At 38.1% G+C, this 19,753-nt stretch overlaps 1 protein-coding gene across 12 annotated transcripts in view; it reads right to left on the reverse strand.

Moving 5' to 3' along the window:
* Positions 1-19,753, reverse strand: part of PHF14 (PHD finger protein 14) — a 132,003-nt gene that overhangs the window by 49,539 nt on the left and 62,711 nt on the right. For 10 of the 12 annotated variants that reach the window (XM_083405366.1, XM_083405363.1, XM_083405364.1 and 7 more), the window contains one exon: positions 3,442-3,559. In XM_083405366.1, the coding sequence (XP_083261492.1) occupies positions 3,442-3,559 (118 nt within the window). Of the gene's footprint in view, positions 1-3,441; positions 3,560-12,573; positions 14,434-19,753 lie in introns of those variants that run through there. The other 2 variants (XM_083405361.1, XM_083405360.1) reach the window with 1 other exon arrangement.

Consider the following 19,753-nt stretch of genomic DNA (forward strand, 5'->3'; position numbering starts at 1 on the left):
ACTGAAAAGTCATATATTTCTAGCCCCTTAAGTATAATTTCCCACCTTCTGGCAGGGCCCAGTTTTGTGCCCAATGGAAGAAGAGAGATAACTGGAGCAAAGTGCCCTTTAGCAGCCCAAATGTGGGCTAGGTGTTTGGCCATGGGGACTGCAACAATTCTGATAAGGATCTATAATGTACTCTCTGCAAGACCCATCAAAATATTACTTTCCTCCTAAAAACTGTATGCCTTAATTTTTCAATGGGTTTTCAGTTAGTGCTCCATGAAGTTGCTTAGCTGTGACAGATTATTTTTGAACGATGCCCACGCATAGTTACACATACAGGCAGCTAGTTGGAGAGGCGAATTAACGGCAAATTATTAAAACATAGTCAAAAATACATGAATATTCTCTCTTACTCTAGCTTGCTGACAGATACATGTGCAAGTGGAGCCTTTCCTTTAGTACTTAACACTGTGTTAGAAGTTTTCTGTGAAGTGGCTGGCTTACCTCAGAGTAACTCCACTGAACACAGTAGAACTTATTTCCAAGACGGCTCTGCCATTTATATACACGTCTGACAACAAATGCTTGAGAAAGTAAATGAACTGGCTCTTAAAAGGGAAGCAAATATATCATCTACTCAGTATCATGAGAACACTGAAAGTTAGCAGCTCTGTAAAAACCAAGTACTCGTTTTTTGAAAGAAAGGGAGGGGAAGTTATAGAAATGTATATATTCTGGGTTTTTTCCTTTCTTTTTTAAAACACATTTTCTCCAACTTTGTTGAGATGAGAAAGCTTGTCAGACCTTTGTGGTAAGTATCACCCATTCCATAAAAGTGACGCTATTACTAGCAGAAAAGATGCTGCCCTCGTGCCCTCAAGCAAAGTCACTGTCATTATTTGACAGCTGGGGTAATATGGGAATATGTTATGCTGGTGGGGAAATAACTTGACAAGATTGCAGGAGAGCTGCATGGCATATTATGAACAAAAGTACGCCATCTATATCGGTGAAAAATATAAACATTTAACAACGTTTACCGCCTCTAAATAAAAAGCATCTGTCCTTATCTAAAAAATCACATTTTTTAATTTATCAAGACACAAGCAACAATCAGTGGCTCAGTGATACTGATATTTTCACAATGAACACAGGGCTACAGTTTGTACTAAGGAATATGCATACCCTTTTTAGTTATACACTTGTGTAGGAGAGAATCCTAACCTTTGGTAACTAAGTCTTGGCTTACTTTTTCTTGAATGATACACATTTCCATTCAAAAGAAAGTCAGAGATGAGTGTATTCTAACAATATATTATTAGTATTTGTTAATTTGCATTAGGTTTTACATTGGGCTAGTGCAGTGATGGCCAAACTTGGCTCTCCAGCTGTTTTGGGACTACAACTCCCATCATCCCTAGCTAACAGGAACAGTGGTCAGGGATGATAGGAACTGTAGTCTCAAAACAGCTGGAGGGCCAAGTCTGGCCATCACTGGGCTAGTGCTTTAGATGAAAGAGAAGACATTGAACTTTCCCTTCTTGATCTTCATTTGGGAAAAGATACTTTCCAAATCTGATTTCTCTGCTGACAAGGAGAAGGTTGCTCTGGCTAAACCTAAAAACCCAGTGCTATTTCACTGCTCTAGCACCTAAATGACACTTACTGAAAATAGGATTTACAGGTGGAAAGAAAGTGGAGGTGTTGGCAACTGTAGTTTGCAATTCATTTCTCAGTCATTCAGGGAAAATGCATATGGCCACTCAACTTCCTGTGCGTGCATGTGCGTAAGTTTTATGCTAAGACCGCAATCTAAAGAAGTTCAAGGGCAAAGGCAATAGAAGGTTTCCTGCATGGTGTTACTCTCACTTTCTCACTTTGCCATTTGGGGCTGGAAAGCAGAGACTTATGCATCAGCAGCACGATAGGAAAGGGCTGAACCCCATACACTGAGTTGGCCTGCTAGATCCAGTGTTTCCTCCCCCCTGCTCTCCTCCCCTGGTTTTAAACCAGCTAGAAATATCAGTGTGCCTGTGGTAATAGCATTCTCTGGAGGAAGCACAAGCCTTTGCAGAACTCACAAGCACCCAAAAGGTATTAAAGGTACACTATGCATAGATGTACTAAAAGGCTTCATTAAAAAAATTCCTAAGCTCTTGCAAAACAACTTTCATCTAAAGTAAGGTGATATTCAGCAAGGCAGATTGTACAGAAGATCACGAGGTTTTTCAAAATGACTAAAACGTTGCCTTAAAGTGACAACCCTGATGTAACTAAGCAGAGCCACAAGGAGTCCTCATAAGACAATTTTTCTGGTACCGTGTGCTCATTTAAATGGTAGTTAAACTGGCCCACGCTGAAAGCAATGCAACAATCTACACTTTTGTCATATCAAAGATCTGGTGTCTTCAAGATATAATGCTTTTGGCAAGAAGTCCTCAGTGACTAACAGACAATTTAAATGCATACTACAGAAAAACTGTTTCAGTTTTAAGGGCTGTCTAGATTTGTATATCTGTTTTAATTCATCCAGACACTGAGCACAGCTTTCAAGTGCCTTTTTAAAGGTCCAGATGTCCAAGCCACAGTGAGCTTTAAATTATTCTATGCCAAAATTGTATCTTCTTAAAGAAGACTGATTTTATTAATAACTGGCTTTGCAGTACAGTAATTATTCTTTAATTTATAGAAGAAAATTGCAAATTAAAAACACATTTTTGCCTTCTGGATTTTCTATGGTTACTGATTCAAATAAGTTTAGTAAATAAATCTTTCTAAACAATATACTGGTCAAGTCTCCCTTTCAGCATACAGACAGCTTCAACATCACCATTTATATAAATTGTACACTGGCCATCTAATTGCATACACTTATTAGAAGTTCTGAAGTAGAGTCCGCAAAAGTATATTCACGTTTTCCCAATTAAATGTCCATTGTCTCTTTAAATGTTTTTACAAATTAGAAGAAAGCATATTAATTATGAACTAAAATATATAAAATATAGACTGTTTAAAATGGTGTAGCGATATCATATGAGTGATATCTAACTAAATCATACTTAGAGCAAATCCACTGAAATGAATGGACAAGTTACACTGGTCCATCGATTTCATTGTCACATCAGAGTAATACTAACCTTGGACTATACCCTGTAAACAATCATTAAATGTTAAAAGTGTAAAATAGTCAACAGTTAAATGACTGTACAACAAAACTGAATAATTTTGGACTAGAAAATAGTTTTTAAAATATTGAATTACTCTTTATCAAACCAATCAACTATGCAGTTTCCTATTATTGAAATAGTAAAACAGAATAACAGAAACAGATTGAAGTAAGCCCTTATTATTATTTTAAAAAACCCTTCTCATTCACATATAAACCTGCAATGAGTTGTGAAAAACATCTTCTAAACATTCACTTCTGCATTTTCACAAGACTTTTTAACTTACTTTGGAGGATGTAGAGTCACACTCTTGACAAATCCACCCATAACCAGTTTGTTTCGGAGACTTTTTCAAGGGAGGGTCCAAACAGCCAAAATGATAGCAGAGCCTGCATTCATCGCACCTACATAAGAAAGAGGTACATTTCTTCAATATTCAATATAAAATTCAAATCCATAGAAAATAAAATAAGGGTTATCAACACAACCAGAACACGCAAAGTCCAGAAATGTATTTGTATTAAGACTATTATAGCAGCTAAAAATGTTGCAAACAATTCTGCTTTGTGCATTAAAAGTTTTCCAAGAACTGTAATATGTTGAAGCATAACTGAATATGCTGAAGGGAGACTCAAACAGGAAGGGAATCTTCGTAGACACACTCTAGATAGAGTCTATGACAGATTCAAGTGTCCAAATCCAGATTTGACTGTTTAGGCCAAATCTTGTAGATGGCTTAGGAAAAAATTCAAATGCTTTGTGGTGATACAGTCATACCTTGGAAGTCAAACAGAATCCATTCTGGAAGTCTTTTCGACTTCCAAAATGTTTGGAAACCAAATCGCTGCTTCTGATTGGCTGCAGGAAGCTCCTGCAGCCAATCAGAAGCTGCGGAATCCCTGTCAGACGTTCAGGTTCCAAAAGAATGTTCACAAACTGGAACTATCACTTCTGGGTTTGCAGAGTTCGGGAGCCAAAATGGCCGAGTTCCAGGGCTTTCGGGATCCAAGGTACGACTGAACACTTCTAAATTAATTGAAATAAACCATTTGGTAATGATGAAGTAATGATGGCGTGCAGCCCCTGACATGTAATAAATAAGTATCACAGCACACATGAGATTCTGGATAAGGACATAAGTGCTTGCAGCATTTCCCTCACATATCCAGGTACTTTGTTTACTGTACGTTGACTTATTTTCCCTCCCAATTTGAATTTGTAAAGAATTATTTGCATTAACATAATTTGCACTCTGAAGGCTTTCAAATGTTTTTAGGTTCTAAAATTCATCCTTAGCTATTGTCTGTGCTAAGTTTTTACAATCTTTAGGATGCTTCCTGCTCATCATCCCACCTGTTGGAGAGGTGAGAAAAGCAGAAACATAAGAGAGGATGTTTTCAGTGATGGCACTATACTTAACTCCCGCCCAAGTCCACCACCTGGACCACACTTAGGAGTATTGGGGAAACCCACTGGGCTTCATTGGTGTCAGGACCTATACTGGAAATTTTCGCTGCTGCTGTTTTTCTGAAGATGTTAGATTATTAATTGTATTGTATTATCTGTGTTGTTTAATTATGTTGTTAGCTGCCCTGAACTCCCTTATGAGAGGATGGGTAGGAAAAAAGAATGACAAATAAATAAGCCAGAATGAAGAAAATAATGAAACAGTTTTCCTAGTTCTTCTTGTTGAAGACTGCTTCGATACCTCTGAAAAAAACCATCTTTATAAGAAGTGGTGTGCTTGTTTTGTCAAAAGGCTGCAATCCTGTGCTGTTTTTGGGTGTAAATCCCATTGATCTCTGTGACTCTCATTTCAAGTAAAACTGCACGGCTTAGTTCAAAGAACATTTACATTATACAATATAAGTAAACTACATGGCAGCAGCTAACTGTAAGAAAAGTACGTTGAACTGAGACTTTTTTTTTCACAAGTAGCTGCCTTCACTTCACCATGCATTTTCAAAACTGCTTTAATTTGATTTCATCACATAAGGAACTAGGAAAATAAACATAAGGTTTGATACTTTAGCAAAAAATAAATTTAAATGTCAATTTGATTTTAAACCACTGAGAGATAGCATTCAAACCACATTTATATACAGATTAACCCAATTCAACATATATTAAAGTAAGTACTTCATGACAGAGACTGTAAGGGGGAAAAGCTAACAGAATATATCCCCCGCTCCTTTAAATTACCTCTGAACAAAAAGATTCGCTTATCTTGTGTGAGAATAAGCCTAAGAATTTTGAACAAGGAGACTAGCAATGCACTTTCTGCATGTCAAACTATGGTCAGGAAGGGCAAAATCCCAGTTAGCGAGCCTTTGCTTTTAAAAAATGTTGTTGTTTATTAATGTACCAGTGATACTATTAGGGAGAGAAATCCCCACTCAGAAGAATGAGCAGGAAGCCCCATCCGTCCATCCCTCCCCCTGGCCGCAATGCAAGATGCCTGGCTTACCACATATTAAAGAAAGGGAAATTATACACAGTATCATGTAAGACAAAGTCTAAAGTGGCCTAACTGCACCACTGTTCTGCTTATGCAAAGGTTCTGATTATTCATCACTTGGAGGAGCTAGCCTAATGAAAAAGTGTTCAGAGCAAATACGTCTAAGGTGAATCAAGAGGGGTGCATAGTACAGGGAATAGCTAGCTTACAAAGCATCACTGGCCAACCTGGCGGAAGGGAACTCCTCCTCCCCAGCTACCAAACTCCAAACAAATCAACGGCTCAGATTAAACCTCAAAGAAAACATTTTTTGTGGTGCAACTTCACAATATTGTTGTTTCCCGAGGTGATTCTTGATGCCACCACAAGAAGGAAAGTGATTCAAAAGTATAAGCAAATCAAAATATAAGTGTGGTTTGTATGCCATGCATACAAACCCTTGTTATAAACAAACTATGGTTTAGTATGATTTCACAATAAACCATGGCTTGTTTTGAAACTTTGATGACACATGTGAACCGCCAAAGTTACAAAGCACTTGCATTTCTCAGAAGTCATCCTTTCCCAGAAAAGTTAGAAATACTGTAGAAAGCTGAAATATCTGCTGTAATAACTACCACTACTAATCATGGTAAAAACAAGCCATCATGGGGACTACAACAAAAGATGCAATAAAGAAATACTTTAAAGAATGAAAGAAATAGTTTACACTGAACAACAATGCCTAAGAGTTGCTGAAGAAACAAATGAAATTCATGTTTGTAATGGGAAAACTGTAAATATAGTGGCATATATAATATTTTTTCAACATAAATATAACAAACATAATAAAGCTAACTATGGCATGTTTTCAAAGAGGCATCTATTACTCAAGTGTGGAGACTTTAGACAATTTCCAAATCAGAATTCTCAAGGTGCTGGTTATTTATATATAAAGTTCTTAAAGTTGAAAACTAGCCCCCACCCACCAGTTTTTAAATGCTAGCTTGTTTTCTGGTAGGGTTGGTGCATTTTCCAAATTCAACCAGTTTCTTTTATACGTTAGAGAACAAGACATTTGAAGTAAACACATACAATAAATTAAGGACCTGGAGGCTTCTTTCCTGGAGAGTTGAAGGTGGCATGATAGAGCCATCGCTGCCCATATGGTGCACAGACTTATTTTTTTTCCTGTCTTGTTCTCTTTGGGAAAATAGGTTTTTGAAGCACTACAAAAACCTGAAAATTGGACAAAGAAATTACTGTGAACATCATGGGCAATGGCAGCTTCATCATACCATGTTCATTCACCATAGGCACAGACCAGACATAACTCTCTTGGTCTAAAAAATTATAGCTTATTTGATCAGGAACATGCTCCCCACCACCTCTCGTTCCTTGCACTTCATAATGTGTGAACCAGGATCAGATTCCCCATTTATGTTGTCGTTTGCACTCAAGAGGTTAAACCATACTTGTCTGATTTAATGAGAAACTATGGCTTTAAAAAACCTATTGTCTTCACAGCCATTGTTCATTAGATTGAGACAGTTATGTCTGAACCATGCCTACAAAATCTGATATGATACAGCCATATTTGCCCCTGGTGTACGAAGCAATTTCTTCTGCCCAATTAATATGAAGCAGGGGATGGGGCAGAAGCTATTTTGAGTGAATGGGTAGAAGAGATGAAAGATGAACCCACACTCTCCCTGACAATTTCTGCCACCCAGACAACTTGCTGCTTCAGTTCAGATGTTTTTCCTCATGGTAGGGCCCTGAGAGTAACACCCACTGGAAGAAATGCACCAGAGGAGAAATGTTTTTCAACTGAAGGGCAAAAGCACGGGTTGCTCCCAAAAGTGCTTCATTCCTCACCCCACTATGGTCTGATTTGCACGTCACATTGAATCATGGTTAAAAGTAAACTATGGTTTAATGTGAATGAGCAAAGTGCTGGTGCACACTGCTTGAAAATCCCCGCTTAGCTTCTCCCCTGTCTCTGTTGTTGTCGTCACAGTGGGTGGGAAGGAAACTAGCTTAGCATTGCAGGCAGTGGCGTAGCGTGGGAGGTGCAGGGGGGGCCAGCCGCACCGGGCGCAACATCTGGGGGTTAGGGTTAGGAGGCGCAAATCCACAGGTTAGGGGGCGCAAATCCACGGGTTAGGGGGTGCAAATTACTTGCCTTGCCCCGGGTGCTGACAACCCATGCTACGCCACTGATTGCAGGCACATCAGTGCCTGTTGTTTTGTTACTAATTTACTGCATGTGGTTGTTTAGGAGAAACAAGCCACAAGTGTTGCCTGGCCACCAGGGCTCATTTCTCCTGGATAGAAGCAGAAGTGATGGTTGCTCATTCACAGTAAGCCATAAATCAGGGGTGGGATTTTTTTATTTTATTTTTCAAATCAAGGCCCACGTTTCCTTCTACGCACATGTCAGTGGTGGATGGGACCACAGGAAAAGGTGGGAGAGCAACAAATGAAATTTCTAGCTTTGTACAGTAGGCTAGTTTCCTCCTCTATGTCCTTCACACAGACAATAGGAAGGCACTGTCACGAGTTCAAGGCTGCCTTCAAGCCAAGCAAAAACACTAAGGGTAAGAAGCAGGGTCAATGAAGGTTATGGCCTGGAGAGATTTTCAAGGGACTTGGAAGGCCACATTTGGCCGCTAAGCATGAGGTTCCCCACCTCTGCCACAAACCATGGCTTACTGTAATGCGCAGACCAGGCCATTAGCTGCATGGTAGACAGGAGTCTATTCTATGAGAGTCGTAAACCTCAAATGTCTGAACGCTGGCTGCTTAATTTCAAAAACTGCTGTGATTGTGTTTAACTAATGCCAGTAGGATAATGTAACTTGCTTCTGGCATTTTGCTAGGGTTGCAGTTGACACGTAGGAAGTGCTAAGTTCAGGCTACAAGATTTAAGTCCTCTGTTTCTTATTTTTTTAAAAAAATGAGATGAAAAGGTTAAATCAATGTATTTGGTTAAATAACTGCTAAACATGATACTGTAAATCAGAACTAAATCAGTTTTATCCTTCATGCCAGATAGTCAGCCAAGTTGTTAAATTCTAGTTTTAAACAGCCACAACCACCCAGCCGAAGATACAATGATGTCTGAGGCAGACTAGCAAATGACACTATGGCCTCATCTTCCTCATTGTGCCTCCCCCCTCCCCAATTTTTCCATTGCAACAGTGGCAGCACGGGTGCTCTGACAAGCTTCCTAGGTGGTCATCTACTCCCAATGAACCTCTAGGAAGACTGGGCAAAACAGCCAAGGACACCTCTAGGACTGCCACTGGGTGCTTCACTGCAGCAGCAAATATACTATTTAAAGTTTATGAATTAGTTAAAACTTCTATTGCGTTTGCCACTGCAACCAAATGGCAGGTGCTAGCAGGCACACCCAAGCCCAACCTTAGTCTTTTCTGGATGGAGTTGGTGCACAATGGCAGAGATGTAGACATATCTCTATGGACAGCCCTGGAGATGTCCTAGCAGCAGGGTTGGCTGGGCATGATCCACTACCCTTCCCAAGTCACTGACTGAGCCAAGAGGCTCACCTTGGCTTATGGAAGCAATAGCCCTGTAAACTGGATAGAGAAGCAGAAGGAGAAACAGCTCTTCTATTTATCTCAGTCAGATTGAGAGGTTAAATAATATTTTTTTAAAAAAATTAGCAGCTGACAGAAAATACTTTTTCCACAAACAAAAATACTGAATTGAGGTCAAGTATCTCGGCACAGCAGGGGAAGTTGACTAGACCTGAAACACGTCTGTTTTCTTCTTTAATAAAGTGATCTCCATCTGCTCATGCCCTTGGAAATCTTTCAGCACTTCAGCCTGCTGTGCTCAAACCCCACATAAGTCTGTATTTTCCTGCTCATAATTAGCTAATTATGTTCTAATCAATACTGTAGATCCTGATTTTACCATGTAAATCAGATAAATGAGATAATGGCTGGGGGTCAATCTCATTCTATTTACAAAGCCTAGCATGCACGTCCAATTTCATTACATTGCGCCTACCTGCAGAGGAGGGAATCTTATCAGCTGGCCTGCAGAAGTCTTACAATGAACATGGGGGTGGGGAGGAGGACCTGGGCTTGTCTAAATGAAGAGCTAAAGAAAAATGTTTTTTTGCATATTTGTAAGTCACTGTAGAGAATCAAAGCTCTGAAGAATAATATATATAAAAAAGAATCTTGCATTCATAAGACAGCTACAACCATTTTTGGCTCTCAAAGTAATTTCCTAAGAACTCTTTATTAATAAACTTAATCTGTAAAGAAAACTTCACAAATGTTGCTTTGCAGAAGGTTAAATAAAAACCTCTCTCACTTATGCATGTACCCTGGAACAATGCCCACAGAATTATTCACATAGCATACAATATAAAAACAGCAAACAAGTAAATTTTGTATACATGTTGGTAATGCTAGGTATTGTGACTTTAAAAAAAGATATACAGAATTTCCACAACATGAAGCAGTAAAGGATTGTTCTTAATGGGCATCTGAATACCTAATTGGAATGCCTTTAAACAGTTGAACCAGTTTAGGATTTTACACCACCGTAAAAGTTATGGACCAGCTCTCTTTTAAAATGCAGCAACAAGAAGCAGATGCTTTGAGGCACAAATCCCAAGAGTGCTGTTCAACGCCACCAGTATCCATCTCTACATATTAGTTAAAAATATGCTTTAGACTAGAGCAATGACAGCAGTTGGACAGGTGTGTGTATCATTTTTCTTTTTGGTTCAAGCCTATGTTAGTACTAAGATAGCTCAGATACAAAGCAAGATGAATGCTAAGCATCTCTTTAGTAAAACTGCCCCGCTATTGCTACTCTAATACAGAATATGAATTCAGCTGTTAAATTTTCAAACATTTGTTCTATGTTGAACATTTCTAGAACCACTTCTTTAAGTTTAACACACCTATTTCCTGACAGCATAGGATCTCTTCAACCTTTTCATCAGTCACTTCAGCATTTGCAAATGCAGAACTTTAAAGTCATATGCCCATCCAGTAACATACATCTAGCAGCCCAACATGAAGTACACAAAGTAGTTGTTGCAAATAGCAATACAAATACAAATCAGATTGGCACCATACATCCCAAGTTATCCTGTTGAATAATAAGGACACTACTACATCTCAACACAGCATAGGGCAGTTTTCTTTAGAAGATGTATCTAATTATAATAACACTAGCAAATCCAGTCTAATTTAAGAGAAACAGAAAGAAAAGTTACATAGAAATATATCTTCAGATACTTAGTACCTGCATTTAATGCTTTACAATGCAATGTATCTTACATACAGAGTCCAGTAACACTGGTTAGTTGATGAATGCTACAAAATCGTAGCACATTTGTGTGTAGTGACCTAGCAACAATGCTAACCAAAAGAGGTATTGATGACCCCAAAACCCTTTGAATAATGAATTTTAAAAATTCATTATAAAAACCATAAAAATGTTTCAGCATCAGCCCTGTTCCTTAAGGCCATCCCTTAAGGCCATCCCTTAAGGCCATCCCTTAAGGCCATCCCGTTTTAGCCATGAGCAAAATGTCCAACTTAAAGAGTCCAGTCATATTCTGAGGGCATAGAATTCAATATAATGTTTGACTGCTTCCAACGTCAGTGTTTATCTTTCATGAAGTCAAAGGAATCTCTCTTAACTGAAAGGGCTGTGTCCCTCTTTACAGTCATAGCTTGAATCCTGAATGCCTTGCGAGTCGAACGTTTTGGCTCCCGAATGCCACAAACCCGGAAGTGAGTGTTCCAGTTTGCAAACATTCTTTGGAACCCGAACGTCCAACGCGGCTTCTGATTGGCTGCAGAAACTTCCTGCAGCCAATCGGAAGATGCACCTAAGTTTCCAAACATTTTAGAAGTTGAACGCACTTCCAGAACGGATTCCTTTTGACTTCCGAGGTACGACTGTATTATGAAAGAGGGCTCTGAAGCTCAACTAAGAAACAAAGTCTAAAAACTGAAGGCAAGCAGCAGTGTGTATATATAAGGTCAATCTGTAGGCAGTTTAATTATGATTTCCCACATTCACCCAAATAAATAGTTCAACATTCACAGTGAACAAAGAACACTTTACACGCATACACACAGCTGCTCTTACATCTAAGGTAAAATCTATGTATTTATGTTAAGAAAAACCAACTGCTTCCTATGAATCTGCCCAAAGCAATGCACCGTATTTTTCGCTCTATAAGACGCACCAGACCACAAGACGCACCTAGTTTTTGGAGGAGGAAAACAAGAACAAAAATATTCTGAATCCCAGAAGCCAGAACAGCAAGAGGGATCGCTACGCAGTGAAAGCAGCAATCCCTCTTGCTGTTCTGGCTTCTGGGATAGCTGCGCAGCCTGCATTCGCTCCATAAGACGCACACACATTTCCCCTTACTTTTTAGGAGGGAAAAAGTGAGTCTTATAGAGCAAAAAATACGGTAAAATAAAATACACAAGCACAATTCAGGCAGAGGTAAATTCTGCATGCATAGTGAAAATCATACTACTTGGGATTGGGTGGCTGGACTGAGGCATGGGAATCAATACACCTTTTTCTCCCAGGAGTTAATGTATTTGTTTTTATATCAGTTATTAGTGATCACTAAGCAGATATTTACTAACAACCTTCTCATATTAAATAGGAATACATACTATTTAAGCTCTACTCAGGCTAAGACAAAAAAATGTATAAATTTTCTGGCCCAGAGTCAATGTTTTCTGACCACTAATTCAAGGGCTGTTGAGCTAGTGTAAGGGCAAGAATACTGCTTCCTTAATATGAAATCCAGTGCAACACTAGTGGAAGCCTGTTTTGCATATATCAGGGCTATAGCAGTCTGCTATACAACCATCCACAAGAACCATACCAACATCTTGCACCTTCTATTGTGCAAGCCATTCTGGAGGAAAGACTCTTTAAAAGAGGTAAATAAGCATGTAAATATAAAATGTTTTAATGCAGAATGAGTTTTATATTCACATGCCAACATTTATACCAAATCTTAGCCAAAACATTGATGCATCTAGCCTCTTTTCAGCCGATTCTAATGTGAATATTTAAATCTAGAACACAATGTTATTACAATCTTGACAAAATGCTTATTTCAAACAGTATAACCAAGGAGATCTAGTTATTTTATTGAACATATCCATATATGATACAGCGTCTAGCCATAACCATGAAAATACACTAATGTATCACTTCCTGTTATTTTATACAGCTATTATTATTCTAATTTCCAGGTTTATAACTCTGGTTATAAAATATACCTTGCAAAATGCTCCAAGATACCGCTGTATTTTCATATACCCAATAATTTTCAATACAATGGCTGTGATCCAACAAAGTGGTTAGTGCGCATAAGGAAGACACCCACCTAGTGGGAGGGTTCTTTGACATTTCCTGTACTACAGAAGAGCCAAGCCAAATTTCACTTTAAAATGCAGCTTGCTTTTTCAACAATGACGACTGGAATACTTTGAGCAATGAATATTTCAAAGGAACCTTGTAGTTCTACCAGCCCCATGAGTATCTTTGTTGGATCGCAACTTATAGACTTCAATGTTACAGGTACAAATGCACAAACAGCTTTGTTCAAAGAAAGGCAAAAATAAGCATTTCAAATGCTTATGCTGTCTAGTAAATTATCTGAAAAAATTACAAGTCTTAAACAGACTCACAGACTGCTACTGGGTATGTCTTGATCACTGGTTGACCAGCTTTTTGTTCTTCCCCAAATTACCATGCAGTAAGCCCACAACTTATGCACATTTAACTTGCTCATATCCAGCTATACCTGATTGGCAAAATAATAATAATAATAATAATAATAATAATAATAATAGTAATAATGTGGGAAGGGACCGTCTGTTCAGTAGAAAAAGGGTTTGGCAAACCCACCCACTGCTGAACACAATGTGTATTGACTGCATATAATTTTGGCTTTAGGCACAACACCCAGAACATAACCTCTACATATGTTGCAGACTTACTGTATAGGAATTGTTGCTGGCTTTCAAAGGAAGCACCGCCAGTCCAGAACACACAAACCCACCGAGACAAAGCCACAAGGTTTGGGTTCCCCTCTTCTAAAGCCAAATGTGTTCACTAAGTGACTCTTTCAACATAACATACTAATAGGCACAAAGTCAATTATTATATAGCAAAACTTACTTCATCATGAGAATGTATGAAATGTTTTTTTACAGATATCTGATTGCCACTATACTGAACACTTTTACAGAAACAAGCCTTTTACATATAGCTCTTCAACACATTTATATAGGAATTTGCTTATTAAGAGGCACAAAAAATAGAGCAGCCAACAAATGACAAAGCATTGCTTTTCCTATTCAACAACATCACATAAAGAATTTAAGTCCCATAGGCTCCTGTCACTCTTCAGTGACTCTAAATACTGTACATCATCATTTGCCAAAGACTAGCAACGGGAGACAAAATTACTTAATAGAACATTTCAGACAAGACATTTATCCAGTATTTTCCAGAAATGCACATACCAATGTGCCTGATTAGTGCAAAGGAAAAAAAATTCAAGTAAATTAACTGCCTTGTCAGTTCAAGTAACATACCAATCGGTTACATTCTACAAGACCTGGCAAGCAAACTCAGGTTTTTGTCATAACTAGGAATATGGAAGGGATAAATACACTGTTTTCCTTTAGTTTGTGTTCTATTGAAAGTCTTATCCACAGCTTAAAATCACATTTATAAAAGTAGTTTCCAGGACTGCCTCCGGGGATGAGTTGTGGCAGAGTAGTGTCTCATGAAGAGTATCTACACAGTAAAGCGATAAGAAAAAAAAGATTAACATTTACCATTTTTAACAGTTCTAGTGACTTATGAAACATTTCAACATCACAGCAGATTGAGACTGAAAAGAGACAATTTAGGATTAGTGTTACATTTCCAAGTGCATATGGAAGTGAATTAGCCATTAAGTATCATCCATTTCTCCTCATTCACAGTGCTTAAAAAAAAGAAACTGCCATTTAGGTGTAGAAAATGGAGAGTGGTGACCTTTCGGCTATATAAAAGATTTTAATTAAAACAGACATGATTATACAAAGAGAGCAAGCTTCTCCTTGTCAGAACTCTTAACTATATAGCGCGATAATATACCAGATTAACTATACTTCTTGCGTCCAATCAGGAAAGGCAGGAGTTGATTGACAATTGCAAAGCAGCACGCAGCGTTCTCACGAAGCAATTGTTTTATAATGTCAATAGGGCATCTATAGTTACTGAGCTGGATCCAGAAACAAATGAATGGAACTCCACTTGCACAGTGGGGCTTTTCAGACTCATTCCCTCCCTGCAACAGCCTCCACACCAATGAAAAGCTTTTGAGGGTCAAGGGACAGTGATGAGGCACAGGGGTTGCGGCAGAGAAATTGCATTTCCGCTTGCACAAGTCATCTGCAGATCCAGACCTCTGAATTACAGATTCCTGCTTTTTCAATATTTATTAGGAAATATAGCAAGTCGGGTTTACTGTGATTTTTACGGCATTTATATGGCAGACACTGTACATGCCAATCACATTATTTCCCTTAATTCCATCATGTTTCAAATTCAAAACTTTTAGCTCAAACACTGCAGGAAAACTTTGGGAAAACTTACATGTGCTCTGATTAGATTTTGGGTGGGGGGGGGCCTTGAACTACGTACTCACGCTGATAGTTGCATCTGGTGCGTTAACGCGGAAATTTCTAACAAAGGGAAACTGAAAGGCACTTGCATATTTTACTTTTGACCTAGCAAGACTCAGACAAGAATGTGAGAGTCTGGCAGTGGGTATCGAACTTCAGAGTAAAAAAGGAAACATGAAAGATGCCACAGGTTTCTATGGATAATAGCAAGAAATCATTTCAATAGGCAAATCAGCTGAATTGTTCTCCGATCTTCACTTTAGAAAGACGACATGAGAACTCCTAAATCATGCACACCAAATAACGGGGTTTCTATTACATTAAGAAAGGAGGAGCTAAACATGAACATTGCAAAAGAAAAGACAGGTAAAGGAGGGTGTGGACTAAAATTCCACATCCAATGTAAAAAAACTCAAAATATGCATAATTATGCAGATGAGAAAATGTTTTTAAAAATTGTTTTAATGCAAACATAAGCAAAAAAGAAAGAAAATAACCGCTTTGGCTCACAATAATACAAAGCAATTTATAAATTCTGACAAACATGTCAGCACGTGATGAGACCTTTTCCATATTAAAAATTGCAAAGGTGGAAAACTGCCCAAGTCTTTCGTCTTTTTCTACTGATACAATGCTGATAACGTGTGCACATAACCTGTATATATATTTGTTTGCTATATTCAGCCCTTGATCGAGACTGTTTGAATTACAAAGCAAAAAACCAATACCAGAAACATAGAATAAAATCAAACCAAGTAGACATAATGAGTACAAAAACGATTTGCTTTTAAGAAACCTATTTTGCACACCTTGCCACATGTCCTTTGTCACTGACAACCCTGAGAAATCTGAAGTCAGAAAATTGTGCCAACAAGTCATTCACCACCTAAATGGAAGAGTACTGACTGATTTCATGATTAGTTCCTTTACATATTGATATGTGTGTTTTCATTCTTCAGCTACTTATCTAACACAATGTGTGGACAACATTACCACTGAACACAACCCCCTGTTGTGTTTCCTTTCATTAGAGTGAGATGAAAATGTTATGCTAACTTCCTTTACTCAATGCAGTTAGGTTTAATAATAATAATAATAATAATAATAATAATAATAATAATAATAATTTATTATTTATACCCCACCCATCTGACTGGGCTTCCCCAGCCAATCAAATGATTGCCTACCTCAGACTCTGGTCAAATTAAGGAACTGATGGCAACGGATTGCATCTTTGTTATAACAGAAAACAACCAAGCAATATATTTTAATACTACCTAATCAAGGTCTCAGATTACAAATGTGAGGCCATCTGGAAATATAAACTTGTTGGCCCTGTTTGTACAATATCAGATTTTGTGACCAAGATGCACATATTACCGATGGTAGAAAACTGTTGAGCCGGAAGACTTGTATACAGTACTATTTTGTACAGTTACATTTTAACTTCACACCTGCTGTAGTTTTAGATTTGGTTCCTTCTTGATAGTACCATTTATGTAATAAGATCCTCTACCTTCTGAGTCATATCTGGCTGTTTAGATGTGACAAACAGGATCAAGCGCTCTCCCCAGCCCTGTGAGGTTGCAATGGAAGCTCTGCTCATTACTCTAAAATGCTGCCATCACCCGCATTTTTAACGGATTGTCTGACAAATCACGCCACCATGAAACCATCTCTGTATGTGTATGTCTGTGTGTGGCCAACCCAGGCTATGCCAAAAACTCAATCACTTGAAGTGCCATAAGCAAAAAGGAAACTGAAATCCAAAAAGCTTAAACAGGCAAAACGCAAAATTACTCCCCCTACCCTATTTTGAGAAGTTGCTGGGAATAGAATGAACTCTAATTAGCTGAGGTGTTTGGTAATTCCACTCCCATTCAGTTCTGTAGGGCTCCACCAGACTTCTGGTAGCTTAGTAAATTAAACATACAGCTGCTGGGATCCACAGCAACCCCATCAGCCTGGGAGGGATAAATCAAATGGAATTTGGACATTTCCTGTAAAAAATATGTATCTTTACCTTTCGGGGTCCAAGATAATTAAAGCCATATTTAGCCAAGAATCAGATCATTGCCTAAAACTCGCAAAACCCTCCATGTCGTAATATGATCCTCATAGCAATTGTGGAGTGCCTGGCATGCTCTGGTCCATGGGGTCACGAAGAGTCGGACACGACTAAACGACTGAACAACAAGCAATTGTGGAGATACACATTATTCCACATCTCTAGTTCCAAGGGATTTAAATTAAACATACAAACTTATTTTTGTCGTGAAAAATCCTTCATAGTAAAGCAATCAATCTGCAACAAGGTGTATGTCTATGCCTCTGCACACATATTTTGTTTGCCTTTAGAGATACACTGTACCGTCTAGCCCAGATAGGACCATGGATGCTTTTCTGAACAAGTTGTTTCTCTTTCCTAGACTGTTTTACAGTTCATTTTTTATAGTTTTCCCAATGCTGATAGCTATGCTGGCTGCTAGACTGAGGAACGGGAGTCATTTCTTTCCTCCATTTCAGACACATCCTGAATGTAATCCATCTTCTGTGACTAGCATCAAAGTTCGTATACTTAAGTTCTAGTATTTTAGGTTCAATGGTTAATCCAGTACTGGCCTCTTGCAAAAAGGAGGGGGAAACCCTTATCTTCATAAATAAGATGTAGCGGTGGGGAAGGTGGAAATTTATCCTGACAAGTGTCGGGTTCTCTTCCTTTCACTCTATAGCTTTGTCATGGAAATGTCTTTTTCTCCTTTCTTAGAATTGTTCCGATCAATTTTTGACAGCTCCCACATGGATTCTGTGACTTCTGGTAGTCTGTGGCTTCTCTTCTGAATTGTCATCTGTCACATATGGTGACCAGCAGCCATGTAACTATCTTTCTAGGAGATTTTCATTTTTTTAAAGAAGACTGAAGCTTTTTCAAATTGCTATGGCTGCTTCACTGCTCCCACTGCACATGATAGCTGCCTCCATGCTATCTTTATAACCTTCTCATCATGATTTCCTATGACTCCTGGCATATTTTTATTGCACTAGACATGAAATTCTTGTGTTTTTGTTTCTCCCCTTTGTCCACAACCTCAATTAGAAAACAGTTTACTGCAACTACCTCTACAATGAAGATAGTTGTGCTAGTTTATTCTTTGCTATAAGCATGCATAGTTAAAAGATGAATGACACATAAACTTTGAACTCAGAACTGAAAAGGATGAAGTGTAGCCAAATGAAGGATAGTGTGTGAGCATTTGTCCCCTATCTCAAAGTATTAAAACAAACTTTTAAAGTAATGTAACACATCCTGTCAAACAGTAAGTTCCTGTGAAGGAAAATCTAATCACAGAAACAAATACAAAGTGTAAGAACATTAAAATCAATTCAACAAACTCAAACAATAAAACCATCCAGACAAACTCAAAAACGACACAAACATTTCATCAGATATAAAAATTGATCTTCCGTAAATGACTAGGTTACACCTCAGGTAAAGCCTTCCCAAACACAAATGTCTTCAGTAGTAGTCGTGTACTTTTAAATAATTGCACATTTGTCAGGAAAGCTTGAGAATTTCAACAGTTGTGGACTAAAACATGGTGATCATTTACAGATATTGAGGCATGTAGGTTGGCACTTGTATGCACAAACACAGCCAATTGTTTTATGCTATGACTCAAAATAATTGCATACTTCTCATAAAGGCACCATATTTACACTATTTGCATTTCCTAAAGTGGAGGCACATAATATTAAATATCAAATTATAAAACCATAGAGAACTAAACAGAAAACCATGAATGCGATTTCTACGAACCTGCACAGTGTTATTTGTCGCTAACACAGCCATAGTATTTAAAATGTCAGTGCATGTGTTTGTGATTACTGTGTCAAATTTCTTTTGGAATGGCTTCCCTGCTCCCTTTCTTGGATATGATACTCCCAGCTGTGTTTCTATACTATATTAGTTCATGGCTTTAGTTTATTACATTTTCATCATGTTGATCATAAGCCACCTTGAGTGTTGCAATATAGTGGAAAGGCAGGATAAGTGTTTTAATCATTTCATAAACATTTAAACAACTATAATAAAGATGTAAAGTTATTAAACAGGAGACAGATAATTGATTACACACACACACACACACACTTCAGTCATCCTTCTGTGCATGACACACAGTGTGAGGATGATATGCCTTTTAGTCCTCAGAAGACATGGTTTTGAATAAGTATTCTAGTGCAATGTCACAAATTTTGGCTGGCCATTTTCACCATAGAATGCCTTAATATATTGCTTAATCTGTTTTCCCACCTCAAAATATTTTTAATTAATTTTGCAAAACCAAAATCTATCAGGGTAGAAATAAGGAGAACAAAGTTAATTATTCAAGAGTCTGTTATGTCTTAAAAAAAATATGACTCTCACAACACCAGCAAAAGAATTA

Source organism: Podarcis tiliguerta, assembly GCF_965153285.1.
Source record: "Podarcis tiliguerta genome assembly, chromosome: 12".
In the NCBI taxonomy this organism is placed as follows: domain Eukaryota; kingdom Metazoa; phylum Chordata; class Lepidosauria; order Squamata; family Lacertidae; genus Podarcis; species Podarcis tiliguerta.